The following is an 18560-nucleotide window of genomic DNA, read 5'->3' as shown; positions in this document are numbered from 1 at the left end:
ACTGTTGCAGCCACTTGGGTTTAATTCTGAATCTGGCAATTACCAAAATAATTTGCTAAATTCCAAGCACAGCATCTGTTGCTCTGATGTTGCAGATACATAAAGGAGCAAAGCTTGAGTATAACAGAGTAACAGGATGGGTTCGCTCATTCTGAGAATTACGAAATGCATTTTTAATCCACAGCCTTGGCTTACATGGCAACAGAATCACTGTGAGACAATGGAAATGCAAAGCTGCAGTGCTATTTTTTGTTCACAATAGGACCCATCCCTGGAGTCCAAAAATGGAAGGATTACTGTCACATTTCCTCTAAGTATAAATAAAATTACATAGTAAGGCTAGGCTTGAGATTCCTCTGCACTTTTGTACTTAGCCAAAGTTTACAGCTGTCTTATCTAAATAAAATGTTATTACACAGAGCTACCATACATACACAGTATGTATATAGAGAGACCATGTATATATATATATATATTCTAACATCTCTCTAATATCTGTTAGCTATCCTTTCCCCTATCTATCTTTAATAAGAGAGATATACTTGGAATTTATTACTTCTCCATTTATAAAATAAAAAATGTCTGGTAGCTGTTGCTGCATGCTGATGACAATTCCATGTCTTCCATTTCTTTTTAAAAATGTACAAACATGGAAGACTTTGCATATTTGTACTATATTATTTACTCCAGTGTAACGTTAACTTTGTTACTTCTACAGATAAATACTGGCACTCAAGCACAAAGGCTCCATAAATCTTTCAGGGAATTTTGTGAAAGGGGAAGCCACAGAAATAACTTGGCAAAGATGCTGGAGGAGGAGACTTATAACCTCTGCTCAAAGAGAAGGTGTTCTGGGGGCTGTGTGTGTGTGAGTATTTCTCCAGTCAAGGGGTCAGAAAGCCGGCATATCACACTCCTCTTCCTGCACATAACCTCTGCTCAAAGAGAAGGTATTCTGGGGGCTGTGTGTGTGTGAGTATTTCTCCAGTCAAGGGGTCAGAAAGCCGGCATATCACACTCCTCTTCCTGCACTGCAACTGCTTTGTTGCAACACTATCCTGGAAGGGAAAAACCTCTGCGTCTTTGCTCAACATTTGTGATTCACAGTAGCTGAGATACAGACAAACATACCTCTTGATTGTTGTGAATATCTCTATATATTTATATAATATACGTGATACATTTGTGTGTATTTTTTCACTAGAAGACAATCAGGAACAGAAACAACCTCACTGTTTCTCTGATTTCCATTGCATTCCATAGCAAAGCTATTAGCAAGTATGCTGCTTTCCAGTATAACTTCTTTTGAGCATTGAACAAGATCTCAAAATGTGAAGGATATTTCAAGAAACAGAAAGTATAAGCTCAATACACTCCTGACAAACTATGAGTAAGAAATGGCTCCAGCTGCTACTTGGCTTTTAGGAAAGGCTTTACATTTCCCTGATGGAGTGCTACTCCAGCTTGCAACTCTGAGCAACTCCAAAGAGAAGTTCGGAGCCGGTGCGCTAGCTCCTTCACTTTTCCAGAGGCAAGCCCTGTTTTCAACATTTAAGCATTTGCTGAGCATTGTACACAGAGAGAAACGCCTTCTCTAAGCACTGCTTGCCACAGTTACGGTACAAAAAATGCTCGGAAAGTTGGCGCTTCATCGAAATACTTCTTACGAATGCATTTGGTTAAGTTTCTACTTCGCAGTCCCGCTTGGCAGAAGTTTTCTGCCCTACATCTGCAACGGAAAAGAGCTGCTAGGAAAAGAGACGCGTCCTTACTTTCTCCTTGCGCCAGCTTTCCACGACCTCGGCGTCGGTGTGCCGGCTGTCGAGGGGGACCAGCCTCTGCGCCCAGGCGGCCAGCTGCCCGCCGAACCGCTGCACGGCCTCCTCCAGCTGCGCGACCTGCGCCGCGAACTCCTGCTCCGACAGGGCCATCTGGCTCAGCACGTCCCGCAGGCTGCTCTGCGTCCGGAAGGCGCTCTCTTCCCACTGCTTCCAGTCCGACCGCAGGGCCTGCATCTCGGCGGCCAGCAGCTGGCACCCGCCGCCCGCCGTGCTGCGCTTCGCGGCGGGAGCCAGCGTCTCCACTCGGCCGAGGCGGTCCGCGCCGATCTGGCGGGACTCTACCAGCTCCTGTAAGGCGACATTGCCATGGAAACCCGCAGAGCTGGGAAGGGCGAAGGGAGGGGGGACGGGGACGGACGGACAGACGGACACACACAGTCACGGCACACACACGGGCGCCGCGGCAGCCGGGCTGCCCAAGGCAGGAAAACAACGCTCCGTCGAGAGAGCGTGCGGGTTTTACACGGCTTCGGCAGCGATCCTGCAACCTCCGTGGGCTCAGGGGAGAAAGAACTTGGTTTAGAGTGGGAAAAGCAATGCTTAGGTTGGTTAAGGCGCGTTAAACAGTAACTTCGTTCCGGTCTCTTACATCAGAAACGCCGGTATGGGAGCGGCTCGTAGCAGCTTCCAGAACCCAGTGGTGCTGCTCCAAAGAAGCGTTTTAGAGACTACCCGTGATCTGGGATGTGTCATAATTGGTTGCACATGTATTTTTTTTTTCCCCACCCCCCCCCCCCCCCCCCGAACTGAATTCTTTCTACAGTGTCTTATTTCAATTTTACACGTGCTACAAAGGAATTTTGGGAGTTTTCAGTTTAAGAAACTGGAGAATATAAATATCATCCCAATCACTGCACTGCCAGAGTAATGCTTTTTATTATCTTGCTAGTCTTATGAAATAGAAACTACTGTCTCATCCCTTTCTCATTTTATACACGGGGAGCTTGAAGAGAAAGGAGACTGAAAACTCTCTGAGAATGTACAACAATCTGTTATTTGATCTCAGGTTTCCTGAACCCTCTTCTAGTAGTGTGCTCACTGTTTAGGAGCAGACTAAAATGCAGCTAACACGAGTACCTGAACATTAACATCAGGCAAGAGCAAAACATGCAGCCTGCTCTAATGCAGCATTCAGGAATACATAACATCCTTTGGCACTCACATGCCTAGGAAACGATGCCAGAGTAAGGAGAGGCAACACAGGGAGGCAACCCTCACATTGCTATCATTTTTGGGGAGAGCAAACCTTGCACAGCTTTATGCATCTTAATTTTATGTAAATCAGCAAAGTTTTGGTTTGTTGGTTTTGGTCAGTTTTTTTATTCCCCTGACTGATTTAGACAACTACACTCACGGAGAAAGCGTATTGGGGATGAGGACAGAGCAGCATTCATTAATCAGCTAAGCCACATTCTTCTGTGATGCCACTGGGCTTCCGCTCTTGCAAATTGTTTCCATGTGTGCTGTGGCTAACTCAGGTCTGTTTGAGCTTTTACTCCATCAGTTTAATATGGGGAGGGAGCAGAAAACAAAACATAGCTTAGAAGGCTTGCTTTCAGCTCACTGAAACGTAATCACCATTTCAAATACACGAAGAGCAAGATCCTACAATCCTTTTTGCCCTGGCCTATTTTAGAGCATAGGGTCTAAATCATGAATGAAATCACAGAAGCTGTCTTAGATCTATCTTACATTGATTTTGGCCAGCTTTTTCTGTATGGTTGATGTATCTCCAGATGTATCGGACCAGCGGTGAAGCTCTTCCTTTGCAGAATGGAGCCAGTCGGTGAATTCATGCACAGCATCAAGGTACAGCAAATGATCCTTCACAATATCTTCCACTTTCCTCATTTTCTCCTATCAATCAAATGAGAAAAAAAAAAAAGAAAAAAAAAAGGCCATTAAAGTGGTTAAATACTGTCCTGGCTTTAAGTATGTGGTGATATGGAGTGCTGGTCTGACTCTATAGCATCCACAGGAATGCTGAATAGACTACAGCTTATAGCAGCAGCTACACAGCACAAGGTTTGGTTTAGGTTGGTCTGGACAGGTATGTTCTGCTGGAGCAAAATATGAAAAAGCCTTCAGAAAACATATGAAAAACATACTTTAACACATCCTGTAACACAAAATGTATAATTGAATAGAAATCAAAGCTGTAAGCCTGGCACACTTTTCCTAATACCTCTGGGAAGAGTCTTAAAGATCATCCCCAGGGAGCAGCACACCGATGGAAACACAGCTTTTATTTAGAAGCACCAGGTCTTTATAAATGCTAAGCAGAGTTACAGAGATGTCCTATATGTAGACTACAAAGGACAACTTCTGCTGTTCAAAAATATTAAAGATTCTTATGGTGCCAAGTCCCATTTTTGCCATTAGATCAGAAGTGATGGCCATCCCCAGCCACCTGCCTGATAGACTTGGAGAATGCTTGTCCAGAGGCAGAGAAACAACAGCTTCATGGCTCCTTCTTAGCTTTTCCACGTAAGCTTCAAGTGGGGTCAGTTTGCCTTACTATGAAAAGGTGAAATAGTGTGCTGGACTAGATTTGCCTTTGGTTTGACTTAGTAGATTTGTTCTGATATTCTTGTGATCGAATGCTCAGGAATGTTCATCAAAACTAACCAAAACTGAACTGAACTAATCAAACAACTTTTCACTTCTTTGTAGATATGCTAGATCTTAAGTATCCTTAAAATGTTTCCAAACAAAATCACTCCAGTTACTTCTAATTCTGAATAATTCAACATTCAACTAGTGCTTTAAGTTAGATGAAAAAGCCCTGTTGCTCCTTCTGAAAGTAATTATAACTTCCCAGTGTGTCAGACTAACTACACAATGGATGGTTACTAGCTGAACAAAGATGACCTAAAATAAATCCTCAAAACCAGAGTAGAAGTCTACATGCAACTGACTCTAAACAAAATAGATAATTCTTCAGTGAAGCAAAAGGGCCCCACGAAAGGCAACCACAGACCTCTCTCTGCTTCCTTCCCACCAGTAAAGGAGGAGAGTTGAGGCAAACTACAACTTTAGTTGGTCTGTTCTGGTGGCTCCTACCAGTCGTGGTCAGTGCTGTTCTCTCCCAAGGGAAAGCCTGCAAAGTTGTCTGTCTTGCTTAAGAAATGAAATGTACTGATAAATACTGATTTTAGGAGAACACTGACATGCTCACTTAGGATACTCCTGTCAGATGAATTTAAAAACATTGTATGTCAGTAATCTTCGTATTGCTCCAGATTTAACACCGCTGAAAGAAGAGGAGTTATGTGAGGATGAAACTGCACTGATTCTCTAGAAACCAGATTCAATTTCAATACAGGAAAACCTGACTCCAACCTCCATCAGACTACTGCATATATATGCGGTGTTTTTACTTCAGTCTCACATTAGCCTGATACTTTCTTGCCTCTTCCTGATGCTGAAAAGTTGGAGATAGTGACTCAGAGCTAGTTTCACTGTCCTGATCTGGCTGGCAGATTGTCTCATTGAGCTTATGTATCTTTCCTAAGAAGCCAAACAGAATGCCATTATAGCATGTGCAGGGCTTAGTGGCCTGAAACACCACAAAACATGGGCATATATCTCTCTGACAATAGGATTTCTCTTTCTGACGATATGTTTTCTGCCCAGGAAGGTATTTCATTCTTCCTGTTAGAGTGGAAAATAAAAAAGTGCTAGGAATGAAAGTAAAAGATTAAAATAAATTGGAAGAATGTTAGAAATATCAATCTCTACATCAAACTAGGAATAATATATATGCCCTTCACTTTAAAAAAAACATAACCACACCAATTTAAGTTCCCTATACCTGTTTTGCCATATAACATAACAAAAGGGAAGACTATTAAAACACAGTCAATCCTTTAGTTTCTAAAAAACTATGAAAATCAAATTTTTAGCCTTATGTTGAAACATTTTACTTAATTGAATTGGAGACCTTTGCCTTTATCTTACCTTGGCTACAGTTGTGATGTCATTAAACTGTGTTTTTAGTTCTTCTTGAGCTGCTTCTCCAAAAGAATCATCCTCTGTTTTCTCATACAGTTCCACAGCTTTTCCAATGAGTTGCTGTAAATCACTGGAGTGATCCTCTATCTCAGAAACAATAGCCTGGAAGTGATCCAGCTGAGCAAACTTCTCCTTCAGACCAATCTGTGGTTCTAAAGGCTGTTCCACTTTGTGATCCAGGTTCTCTAACCAATGCTCCAGCTGTTTTTTCCTTTCCAGATATTCATTCCACTGGCTAACGACAGACTCTAGGCAGCTTACATTAAAAGAAAAAGTATAGATGAGAAATTTAGAGAAGTCTGAAAAAAAAGAGCCCACTTATACCTTAATTGTTACACTAACCATGCATAATATGTTTAGGATATGGTTTTTCTTCCATCTTGCTTCACTTTTCTATGTCAACTTACATCCAGACTATTTTAGAATTTCTGTGTTCTTTGGGCTACTGAATATAACCTGATACAACTGCTTTCCTATTACAGGTTACGTGAGCAATCTGTCTGTCTCAGGCTAATGAAAAGCACATTTCAGTGTCTGTCCAGAAAAGTAAAATACAGAGCATTGTTGCAGCTCTTTATGATTAGAGTAATAACGTGTACAGCAGCCTATGCAATTATTGACAATTAAGAGAGGTTTTGGCAAGTTTTAAAAGGAAAAAAAAATATATAGTCTCATTTACAATGTATAAGAAACACTCTCTTCTCTTATATGCCGATTCTCCTAGCAGATCACCAGATTTCTTGGGGAATTGTGTTGAGGAATGTAATTTTCATTCCATTGGACTTAATGACAGATGTGAGTGCTGTAAGGGTTCTACTCAAAATGTAACGGTGTAGCCTAACCTAAATAATAATTTATGGTACAAATTGGGTGAAATTAGAGTGAAATTGTAAAGGCAATTTACCTATATCATGGGTCCCACCACTGGCAGCTGAGAGTTAGGACCCAGATTACTGAGCACTCATTTTATCTACAGCAGAGATATATGATCTTTCTGATGCAGATCTATGAGTTTTCTGATGCAGGGAAACCTTTGCATTCATTAGAAAACTAAGGAAGTAGGAACATACAGAAGTCCATCAAGGACCCATTTCTATCCAGTAATGACTGGGATGATGTAACAGAGTCCAGGTTCAGTAATTCAGAAAGACCAGTCTAGCCTTTTCACTGTGTGCATTTGTATGATTTCTATTTACTTTTAAATCACAATCTCGTATAAAATGTGATTCATCTGCTAAGGTCAACTCATCTTTCTATAGAATAGATGTATTTTTTTTCAGGCAATTTTGATTCTCTCTGATGACACAACTTTCCCCTGGGATATGAGTACTGAATGAATGGACTCTTAATGCTGTAAATTAACACTCTTTGTAAGTATGTAGACACAGAAGGGTCTGACATGTTTTTCAGGGAATTTTACCTCTGCCAGTTCATTGAGGTGCTGATGATGTCATTCCATACATCCTTCAACTTCTGAAGCTCAGTTTGTATCACCTTTTGCCCTTCCTCGTTGCTGCTTCTAAGTGCTTGTTCTCCTTTGCCAATGGCCATGTTCAGCTTCACTTCACCCTCACCTTTGAGTAAGAGGATCTCCTGTGAGGCAAAATAAGTCAAAATATCAAATGTAACATGCTGGGAAATGAAAGCTGTTACTCTTTCAACAGCAGACACCTTCTCTGAGCCAATTTATCTTTGATAGCCCTGCCCAGTATGAATTCCTAGGCATCTTTTCTTATAACTGCTTGTCCCTTCCTATGTGCAAGTGACCCAGCAGATTTTTGCATAGCCATACAGATATTTCACTGCATGAGTCATTCTACAATATTACTCATGTTGCAGTAGATAATGAGTAGAACTACACTGATGACCTTCTTAACACATGTTTGTGTAACCCATTCCTGAAGACCTCCTCTGAACAGGTATGTCACAATCTCTCTGTGGCAATTATTCCAAGGCTTCCCCTCCATTAGAAAGATTTTTTGGACCTGAAAACACATTTTCATTGCTTTTTATTCTTTATTAAATGTAATACCTGGCACCTGTCTCCATCAACCTTCATCCTGCACTTCCAAATTTGTCAAAAATTCTAATCCTCATAACCGCACTAAAAATAAAAGATGAAAACATTCCTTTCCCACTGATGTGGCCCACACCCAATGTTAACGTTGATGTGCAATCTCTAGTTGTATCCCTCTTTACCTGAACTTGTGTAAGTCGTTTCTCTAGTGTGTCTTTGCCACCAACAGTGCTCTCTGATGATGCCAGTTTATCTTGAACCTCTTTCACCCATGACCACATACTCTGCAATGCCTCCTCCAAAGTGAGATGCTCTTGGAGTGCAAGCTGACATGTTCGTAGCTTCTCCTTGACAGTTTTCACCATATTTTGGTAACTGGTGAGATGCTGAGAGGCCAGGCGCACTTCTTTCCCTGCACCATGCCCTTCTTCATTTAAGGCCTGCGCCATTTGTGACAGCTTATCAAAAGATTCCCTGAAAGAAAACATTGAGACTGAAAATCATTTTCAGAAAACATATGATATTGTTAGAGCAACTATCAGAAGTTGTGAAGGTTGCTGACAATTATCTACATCACCAGCAGCAGAGTTCATTGTTAAAAGAAAAAAAAGAGTTTGGAGGGACAGGAAGGAAATATAAGTAGTGTGCATTGATTAATGTCTTCACTGGTGTACAGTGCCATTTCTTGCAGATTTTGGTTCTCAAAATAAACACACTGAAATCTTTGAATTAAAAGCTAACTTAATCTTCTCAGCTGCTGGAATTCCCAGTTCTTTATCAACCTCTACTTTTTCATATCTGTCAAGGCTTCTGAGATGTTTATAGTCTTTGACAGGTAGGAAGACATGCTGGAAAGGTCAGGCCATTTGTCCAGGATTAGACACTGACTTGGACTTTCATTAAAAGGGCAGGGAAAAGGGATTAAAACTCTGCATTCATACAGGTACAACAAATCTCAATCTACTGGATTGCGCTTTCTGATACCGTGAGATTACAGGGACTTCACATTGGACCAAAATGTCCTTTATCAGTCTCAAGGGAATAAGTAGAGACTGGGTGTTTCAGCATGCTGTGAGGCTTGAACAACTGACCACTTTTTCTGTTCTATCTTCACCAACCTAATAATATAATAAAAAGAATTTGAAAAAACCTTGTGTACTAAAAAAGGCAATTACTTCATCATCTGTTGGCTAAGTCGGAATTCTAGAAAGATTTCACAGCCAATGGGGATGTTATTTGAGCTCTTTTATAAAGTCAGTTATATCAGAAAGGGGATTCTGCTAACCCAGTGTCACAGGACAGAAAGTAAGAAAGAAAGCAAGAAAAAGTGGGTATAACAATAAGTGTCTCTTTTCCTTAACGCTTTTACAGTCAGTATTTTTGAAGAGGAAAAAGTGAGAGTATTTTAGGAAACGTATTTCATACTACCTTGAATTCAGTAACTCTTCCAGGAATTTTTCCACTTTCTGCACCTCCTTTTTCTTCTCAGGAATAAGCTGTTTGCTCTCTCCTAAAGCTTCAGTGCTTATTCTTTCTTCCATGTCATGAATCCACAGCCCAAGTTTCTTGTGCTGATCTTCAAAGCTATAGAGTAGATAAATACTCCCTTCAGAATATTGCTCAGGTGGAGTAACGTTAGCAAGAAGTTAACTCAGTCCTTTCAATATTCACAAGACCAGGAAAATAAAGCTAGGCATCAATTTCATGCTTTGAGATTGGGAGTTGTACACAAAACATTATTCCACAGTGACTACTAACCTAAAAATATTCAGCAACTCTCTAAAAATGTTCAGCAAAATCATGGGAACTACACTGAGAAAGAAGTCTGGAAAATTTAAAGTGACAGTGCTTTTATTTATTACTAGATTTAGTAAAGGCTGACCAAAAGAAAGTTTTTTTCCAAATCCTTAAAATGATTCAATCTAAGATTAAAAAAAGTGGGTGAAAATGGACTTTTCCTCAGTATTGAAGCTTACACCATCTAAATGTTGTCCTCTTAATTACTCCAACAGAATGTAACTGGAATCTCAGGCACTCACCTGAGTTCTGGCCCAAAATTTGAAAACCTTTTCCTTACATGAAGGTACACCATCTCATCTTGCTGTTCTACCTGTTACTCCTATACTAACTTTGCTTACAATTAGCAACAGTTTTGAATCTAGATATACCTAAAAGTATTTTAACTCTTAAAATTCCAGCCCCCAGTAGTAATTTAAGAGTGTTATCTTATTAGTTCCTTAGGAAATATGTCCATCTGGTACAGGACAAGAGACAAGTATGCTGTGTAAAAAATTTACTATCTTCAAACCCCAGGGAAAAAACTGAAAATTCATCACACCTTTTCCTTCCAGGAAATTGCATTTAAATTACTGAGATTCCAACTGCTGACTTGGGATTGCATGAGCTGCACAGATCTCCCGCATATATGATTCTAACCTTCTATTCTTAACCAAATCAATACCCTTGGAGCAAGACCTGTTGATTTGTTTTCAGCAGAGAACTTCATGTTCTCCTAAATATTTCCAAATAAAAGTGCAGACAGGGCTAGATTAAGTGGAAATAATTTCCAGTTTTGCCCTGTATTCCTATAGCTGGAGACGATGTCATGCAGTCCATCAGTGACTACTGGTATTACCTTCCCAGGTGTGAGGCGCAAACTTCCAGGGCCTTCTTATCATTCAGACACTGGTTGAGGAATTCTTGGAAGCTCTGGTTAGACTTTGCTATTTGGTCCTGAATATGGCTCACAACTGGTTTGGGTAAGCAAGCATACAGACTTTCTCCTTCTTTGCAGGCAGCATCTAATTTGTTCTGTCCTTCCCTAACAGAATTCAGCACACTCTGTGTAATGAAAAAACACAGTTTAGACATGCATGATTTCATAACTGAAGATAAGCACTATTTGTATTAGAAGTGGTCAGATTTCCCCAACAAGATGAGAGCCATGTCTGGCTCTGGAAAAAATTCTAAGCACATAGTTCAAATTAAATTTTATTAAGTAATGCAACAATTCACAGAGCTCAATTTTCCTGTTTGGTCCCAAGATGGTCCTGTCTTTCTCTGGATAGTTTAGTTATGTCCTGAAGATGTTATACAAGTCAGGAATTAGGCTGTTTGCAGTAGGAGTCTGCTATTTGTGTTTTGTCCCATCAAAAATCTACACAGTTAAGCTTTGACATCAGTGTTAATCTGAAAGATCGAATAAACAATAGTGCAAGTGGGAAATGGAAGAGAAATAAGGGAAAACAAAAAGAAAAAATATTAAAAATCAGAAACAAGAATAGTTTAGTCACACAAAAACTTCCCAGAAATTAAATTCTGATCTCTCAGAACTGTGAACACAGTTTCCATCATATCCCCTCCACAGTACATATTGCTGTCTTGAACCACTCCTACATTAATTTTTTTAAAAAAAAAATAAATATGATAGAATCCAGAATGGTATATATACATATAATTGGATACATACATTTAAAATAATAACCTTTTAATATATATTTTATTTACTATACCTGCAAGTCATGTAGCTTTGCCTCTATGGCTTTGCTGTCTCCAGACCTGTCAGATGATTCTTTTACTAGAGCCTTCACACCAGAAAACCATTCCTGGAATTCTTGCATAGAATCTTATTTAACAAAAAAAGGACAGAGAAGAGAATTATTTTTTTAAGAAGCAGTATTATCCACAGTACTATACAGCTGTCCTCCACGATTCTATCCCTCAGGAAAAGTGCATAAAAGCTAACAGGGTGAGTCTTGCTGCCTTCAGTGACTTTGGGGAGTGGGACTGATTTCATAGAAAATTAGATATTTCCACTGTAAAAACCTGATTTGAACAGTTACACTCGACTCCCCTTTATAATCAATGGGAAAAGACAGGAATTTTCAGTCTATGGTATGTCCCAATTTAATGTTAGATAACATCTACGTTAGTATCTGCCTACTTCACTGACTATCCAGGGAGCCCAGGAAATACTTCAGATGGGGACTTTTACATTAGAAACATCTCCACTTGATTATATACATCTCTTTATGGCAAATGCACAAATCGTACGCACACAATAGAGATTATACAGAGACTAAAGAATGATGGAGGTTTTTGCCTTTCATGCATGATACGTTTTTAAAGTTGAATTTTGTTTTTGCTTTGCTTCACAGCAGCTATCAAATGAACACTTGGTAACAAGGCTTTTTGAAAGACTCCATACAAAAATAAAGTTGTAATTGTAGGTGACATCACTGGAAACTCTGCTGGGCTCCAGAATGATTCATGGCTGCAGGCTAACGGCTCATATTAACAAGCCTGAAGACTCACTGAGGAAATGTTTTTCCAAGGACTCTTGCATGCTGGCCTGTGTTCTGGAACAGAGCTGATTCACAGCCTCATACTTCTTTATTAATGAAGTGACAGTGCCACCAAGAGTTTCCAGCTCTGCTGAATGATATTTGCGACACAGGCTGTTGAGGTTCTCACGGGTTGAGTCAATGCTGCTCTGCTGAAGTTGAAGGTCTTTTTGTGTTTCCTGAAAATGAAGTTACAACACAAATGTGACATTTGTAAAGAAACAAGCATTCCTGCTCCTTCCTCCTGTTGTCTATGGCAAGTCCTGGACACAATGAAGGGAAGGTTTCATGAATTTTCTAAGTAAGATGAATCCTTGAAAGTAAAGAGCCATCACAGAAATGTTAAAAAATTATCTTTCTCGTGACTTACTACTCTATTAAAAAGAAATAAATTTCAACACAGATTAAATAACAGTAGTTATTTTCATCAAAGTTTGAAAGTACAAGTGAGATGCAACGTGACACTGGGATTTGGTGGGGCTTCTGAATGAAAGGGAGTTTTAATCCGACTGGAGAGGAACATTTGCTTGAAAATTAAATGTGAATTGGCTAGTATTATAAATGTTAATGTGCTCATGCTGAAAACACCTCCATGTGATTTGTCATTTTATGATGTGCATATCTGTATGCATTCAAGACAGCTCTAGGATAGAGACAAAAAATTGCAATATAGGAAGACTGAGGAGGACTTCTGAGATTGGAGTTTGTGTTAAAATTTAGTTCAGTTCAGGGTCTTTTGCTGTGATGACTTATAAATTCATAACTTATATTGCAAGGGAGTCAATGGTCTTGTAAACTTTCTGGAGGAATGACTGAAGAGTTCAATGCAACAAACCTGGTTCTTGTCATATGAAGACCATATTATTCACTATAATTTTCTAAAAAGTTTGTATAAAGTTAATAGATTAGAACTTTCGTTCATTGGCAGAACTTCTTAGAAGTATCACTATTATTTTCTAATATTCTAGTTACTGTACAGGAGATACATATTTTTTATCAAGTGAAAATTAAGTATAATGCTTAGCAAAAACTCTGACAAAACCCCAAAGATAATTGCATAGTAAAAAAAGCATATTCATTTTCTTCAGTACCGACCTTCACTTTATTTAGAGCTTCAAGATCCAGGTTACATGCAGAGCCTAAAAGTGTCTCCTCCACTTTTGTTAACCAGTCCGTCATCTGATTGATGAACTTCTCTAACTGCATCTTCTGAGAACTGAAATCTTTCAGTGTTTCTTTTGCCATTTCTGACATTTCTTTGGTATGTTCCAACTTCTGCCTCAAATCTGATTCTATAAACTAAAAGTAAAGTGTTACATATTAAAGCTTTTAAATAAAACATTTATCATGGACAATGTTTATTAAAAACATGGAAGGTAGGATACTGACCCACAATGATAATTTTACTCTCCTTAAATCTGTAACTGAAGATACTTACATAAATAAAAATGTCAACCATTCAGGATTAAGCTTTAGACATACAGTAATCCAAAGAAAGGATACTAATTTACACACAGCCAGGCTGTGAACTGTTAAAGTTATTATCCACTTCTGAAAAATTAAACAGTTGATCTTTTTCCTTTACTAATTTTCCATATATGCTGAACACAACCTAAACAAGACTGCCTCCAAAAAAAGAAATATCGGTGAGACTTCAGAGCACTAAGGCTTGAAGTATTTCAGTGCAACTCAGATGAAAATTGAAGACAATACAAAAATAAGTTAGAATATTGCCCATTAACTTGTTCAAAGACAGCAATACGTGAAATTATAGTAGATTTTAGCTGTGCACATATTACTAATAAAAAGAATATCAAATCAGTCAATAGGGTAATTACTGAAAATTCTAATACGGAATTGTTTATGTTCTTAGGCTATGAGCTGATCCTACTGTAGTTTATTAATTTAGCATTAGAATGTTAGCAAATTATTTGGAGATTTATGATTTGCTTGTGAAGTTGTATTTTCAAATTTGCATTTATATATTGGCTACAATTACTTTATAGCAGATATGATTTACGTTTTTATTGTACTTCTCATATTTAGTACTTGGAATCAGGTGTGTGTTGGTTAACGGTGGTATTCTGCAAAACAATTTACCCCATATCTTGCTCTGTAAGTGGATAGTTACTTATTATTAAACATGATTAAACCTGAATTTTCTGAACCTCTCACATAAAGGCAACAATTTGGGAGAACATTAAGAACTTCCATGTAATTTGAACATCTTTATACTACAGGGTTCTCGACCCATATCTGGTCATTAATTGAGGCTTATCTGTACAGTCATGGCAAAAAGTGGACAAGGCTTGAGTCTTAATATTAAGTTCCATTAAAATATGATAAAGAGTTTTATAACAAATATCTGGTGAGATATTTCCCTGTCTGTGGAAATCACAGAAGTCAGCTTATATTTTAAATCTTGTGACAATGAAAGTGAATAACCTCTCACACCAGTTTCCATTTGAAATTAATTATCCAAAATAGGCATCTGCCCTAGAACATAGAATCATAGAATGGTCAGGGCTGGAAGGGACCTTAAAGATCAAAAAATTCCAACCCCTCTGCCATGGTCAGGGACACCTCTCACTAGACCAGGCTGCTCAAGGCCTCATCCAACCTGGTCTTGAATACCTCCAGAGAGGGGGCACCCACCACCTCCCTTGACAACCTGTGCCAGGGCCTCACACCCTCACAGTGAAGATTTTTTTCCTAGATCCAAACTAAATCTATCCCCTTACAATTAAAAACAATTTCTCCTCATCCTATCACTACATGCTCTTCTAAAAAGTCCCTTCCCAGCTTTCTTGTAGGCCCCCTTCAGGCACTGGAAGGCCACTATAAAAGCTCTCTGGAGCCTCCTCCAGGTTGAACAAGCTCAACTCTCCCAGCCTGTCTTCATAGGAGAGGCGCTGAAACCCATCTAATCAACTTTGAGCCCCTCCTCTGGACCCGTTCCAACAATTCCATGTACTTCTTATGTTGGGGACTCCAGAACTGGACACAGTACTTGAGGTGGGGGTCTCATGAGAGCATAGTAGAGGGGCAGAATCACCATACTTGACTTGCCTTCAACAAACAAATAAGGACCTAGTCAATAGCAAAAGTTCAATAGATGATCTTCATTGTCCATATTTTACCCCTCTCTCATAACAGCTAGTTCAGTGCACTAATTACAGTACACTAAAGAATATTTTGTGTTTGATAAATCAAATGAACATATTTTATTGCATTATAATTCTTCCAAAGAGGTAAACTGTGCATGCACTCATATGTAGATTAATGTTGTGCATTGTAGTGGCTATTATCTGTTTGATATCTGATCAGCTACCTTAGAAACTTTTTACTCTTTTGATTTAGTATACTATACTTTTGCAACTCTAATGTTTAGTTACTTTATGATGTATTTTTTTCAGAAAAAAAATCAAAGTTAACTAAATGAAAAATACATGAAAAACTAATAGTTGTGATACATATAAATAATATTGTATTTGTCACTATGAAAAAAAAAGGCAGTACAGGAGAAACAGAAATTTCAGGAGGAGCTTTTTAGTCATTTGGGCACAGTCTGCAATTACCAAAATCTTTACTTTACCTGAAGATCTGCTGGAGGCTCTTGACTATGGGTCAGTTCTTTAAGATCTGAAATTTTGGAACTAAGCTGCTCCAACTTCAGTTCTTTATCCTTGACTTCAGACTGTAAAAGAGATGTCAGAGTTTCATACCAAACAATAAAAAGGTTTTAGACCACTAGAAGGGTGCTCTATCAATTTCAAAAATGAAAGAAAATCTAAACACAGTTTAGCAAACACAGGGAAAACACTCTTCTAGTATGTTTATTCGCTAAAAATGTTCCATCTCTTTTCCTGTACTAGACTCAGTTCAGAGACTTTTTTCCCCTCCATTAAAATAAAATAACCACACACATTTTTAGCATTTAAAATGTACTAACAGCTTTTCTTTCCTAAAACTGGCTGAATAAAGATGGGAATGTCATTGTTTATTTGAATGGAAAAATCTAATGTGGTTGTTAGGTTTCACTTAATGGAGGCATGCAGAGCATAATACATGTGCTCTCTGGTTTTTTTGTACAATAAAGTGAGCTCTTGGAAAAAAGATAGACACAGAAATAAATTTTCACCTCAAAAAAGAATAAAAAATTGCTGCTATATATGCTGCTATATATGTTGACAATGCTGACGTATTTGGAACTTGCATTTACTGTGGTCATATAGATTCAAGTTATAAAGAAATATTCTACTTATTAAAACAGTAGTAGCAAAGTGAAAGAGAAATTCAAACTTTGTCTAATTGTGGTTCTGAAGTGTTAGGCAAGTAATTGGTGTATGTAGCCTACTACCCAAACCTTCTTTTAAACAAATTCTAACAGATCACTCCAGTTAAAAGACTGGATAGTGGATTTTAGGATTAAATTTCTGCATTTAACATCTGCCCTAAATAGTACTTTAGGTGGCCCCAGAATAATCCTCAGTGGGTATTGTGTGCCAGGAGGATATAAGATTAAGCGACTGATCAAGAAAAGGACCACTGCTATGGACCATATCAAAAGCATGCTTACTGTCTCTGCCTACGCTCATCTCTTTCTGATTGTTGAAATCACAGGACCCTTTTTCTGTCAGGGAATCAGCTTTCCTCTTGTCTTTGTAAAAGAAAGTATAAAAAAGCAGCATGGCCTACGTGTTCTGTGTCTGCAGATGTATGCACAGCGCTCATGTCTCCTGCTGTTCTCACCCTCCTGTGAATCAGGTACATCTGTGGTTTGGGTTCTGGCTGCTCTTACTCCAAATCAATCTCAGTAGTGATGAATTTAGGTTAGATTGCTACACTAATCAGAAAGACGAGATATGAAGCTTGTCCTGACCAAAATACTGATTTAGCAGCATTTTGTATTCTAACACACTACTTTTATATGTTCAGTGAACACCTTCTTCAGGACAGAATTTATTCAAATTTAAGTAGAATATGGCTCGTGCTGTTGTTGATCTGCTGTGTACTTTCAGCCAATACAGGCAGAATGCCTCCTGAACACTGGGTAGATTTCTAAAACAGTAAAATACTATCCAGAAAAGAAAGGCTCACCTTACTGACATTGTTAGAACCTGGCATTAAAATTTGCCCCCCAGTCTTTTTCATTTTCTGGAGAATCTACCTTCTTAGATGAGATTTAGAAGCTAATAATTTTTTGCTTAACTTAGCTGAAGTTGTCTAAAATTTCCATCAGTTTCTGCTGGAGTAGTGATCAGTCCAATGCCATGCTTTTTGAAATTACTGTGCTTGCAAGAACACATTGTCATGTATTGCTAAAGCCAAAATAACAGAGCTTAGGTTAGTAAGAGTGGTGTCATTCTTGTTTATGTCAGAAGGGAACAGCTTAAAAAAAAGGACTGGAATCCTGTCCACTAGCCACTGGGCTAGTGGTACTGCTGCTTGAGCAGGGGACATGGTGGTGTCCAGCAGCACAGTCTTATCTATGTGCCTGACATCACTTGAAATTTTTGTCCAGAACGTTTTTATGAATGGTTTATGGGTAAAACACCTGGAAGTCATTCAGAAGGACCTCCATTCTCTGGCTGTTACTCAAGTTGTTGATGCCTTCATTCAGTTGAGAAAGGCACTTGTTGCACCATCCATCTATTTCATCTCCAGTTTTCAGGATGTCATCCCACAGAGACACACTTACACTCAGACGGTCAATGTTATCTTCAATTCTTTCAGACACCTTTTAGGAGAAGAGAATGTAACAATAGCATTCACAAATTAATTTTAGATTTCTTTATTTTGCAGCCAGCTATAAAAAGATGCACCAGAAATAATTAGTAAGCCTAGATGAGATAATCTTCTTAGATTTAGGTCTGAGTTCTGAATTCTAATTTCAATTTAGTTACCTAGATTACAAAATTAAAAATTTTCATATGTGACTGTTTCTAAAAATGTGTGGATTTCTAACTTGGAAAGAGTTTTATGTTCAAATAAACTTTATCTTTCAAAACCTCTACATTTATATTTCTTAATGTAGGAATTTTCTAATAAAGCGAAATGAATATGAAAATGCTTTTATATTATGTTTCTCTGCTGTAATTTCTTTCCTTACATATTCACATCTATGTTGCAGCTTAATACAATTTATTGCCTAACCTATTTAGTCCAATTTAAGAAAGGTATATTGGCATAGCTTAGGTGATAACCCAATCCAAATTTATACTCAGCAGTGTGCACTGAGCAAATTTATACTAGTAACATTCAGGTGTTGTTATAAGACATCATTTTAAATCCATCAATTGGATATCACAACTTTGTGCATAGAATTGACTCCAAATCCTTATG

The 18560-nt window shown here is 38.4% G+C and overlaps 1 protein-coding gene across 5 annotated transcripts in view; it reads right to left on the bottom strand.

Annotated features, from left to right (window-relative positions):
* The window catches only part of SYNE1 (spectrin repeat containing nuclear envelope protein 1), a gene marked incomplete at its 5' end in the record, with an annotated part of 299290 nt that overhangs the window by 151828 nt on the left and 128902 nt on the right, over positions 1 to 18560 (bottom strand). For all 5 annotated transcript variants that reach the window (XM_084262132.1, XM_084262133.1, XM_084262136.1 and 2 more), the window contains 12 exons: positions 1773 to 2129; positions 3534 to 3698; positions 5802 to 6111; positions 7276 to 7448; positions 8055 to 8346; positions 9301 to 9456; positions 10508 to 10713; positions 11385 to 11497; positions 12187 to 12394; positions 13311 to 13514; positions 15811 to 15912; positions 17773 to 17955. In XM_084262132.1, the coding sequence (XP_084118258.1) occupies positions 1773 to 2129; positions 3534 to 3698; positions 5802 to 6111; positions 7276 to 7448; positions 8055 to 8346; positions 9301 to 9456; positions 10508 to 10713; positions 11385 to 11497; positions 12187 to 12394; positions 13311 to 13514; positions 15811 to 15912; positions 17773 to 17955 (2469 nt within the window). The remainder of the gene's footprint in view (positions 1 to 1772; positions 2130 to 3533; positions 3699 to 5801; positions 6112 to 7275; positions 7449 to 8054; positions 8347 to 9300; positions 9457 to 10507; positions 10714 to 11384; positions 11498 to 12186; positions 12395 to 13310; positions 13515 to 15810; positions 15913 to 17772; positions 17956 to 18560) is intronic.

Source organism: Gallinula chloropus (genome assembly GCF_964237585.1).
Source record: "Gallinula chloropus genome assembly, chromosome: 3".
NCBI classification, from domain to species: Eukaryota; Metazoa; Chordata; class Aves; order Gruiformes; family Rallidae; genus Gallinula; species Gallinula chloropus.
Note: the sequence above shows the minus strand (reverse complement) of the source record. Positions and strands in the feature narration are given on the sequence as shown.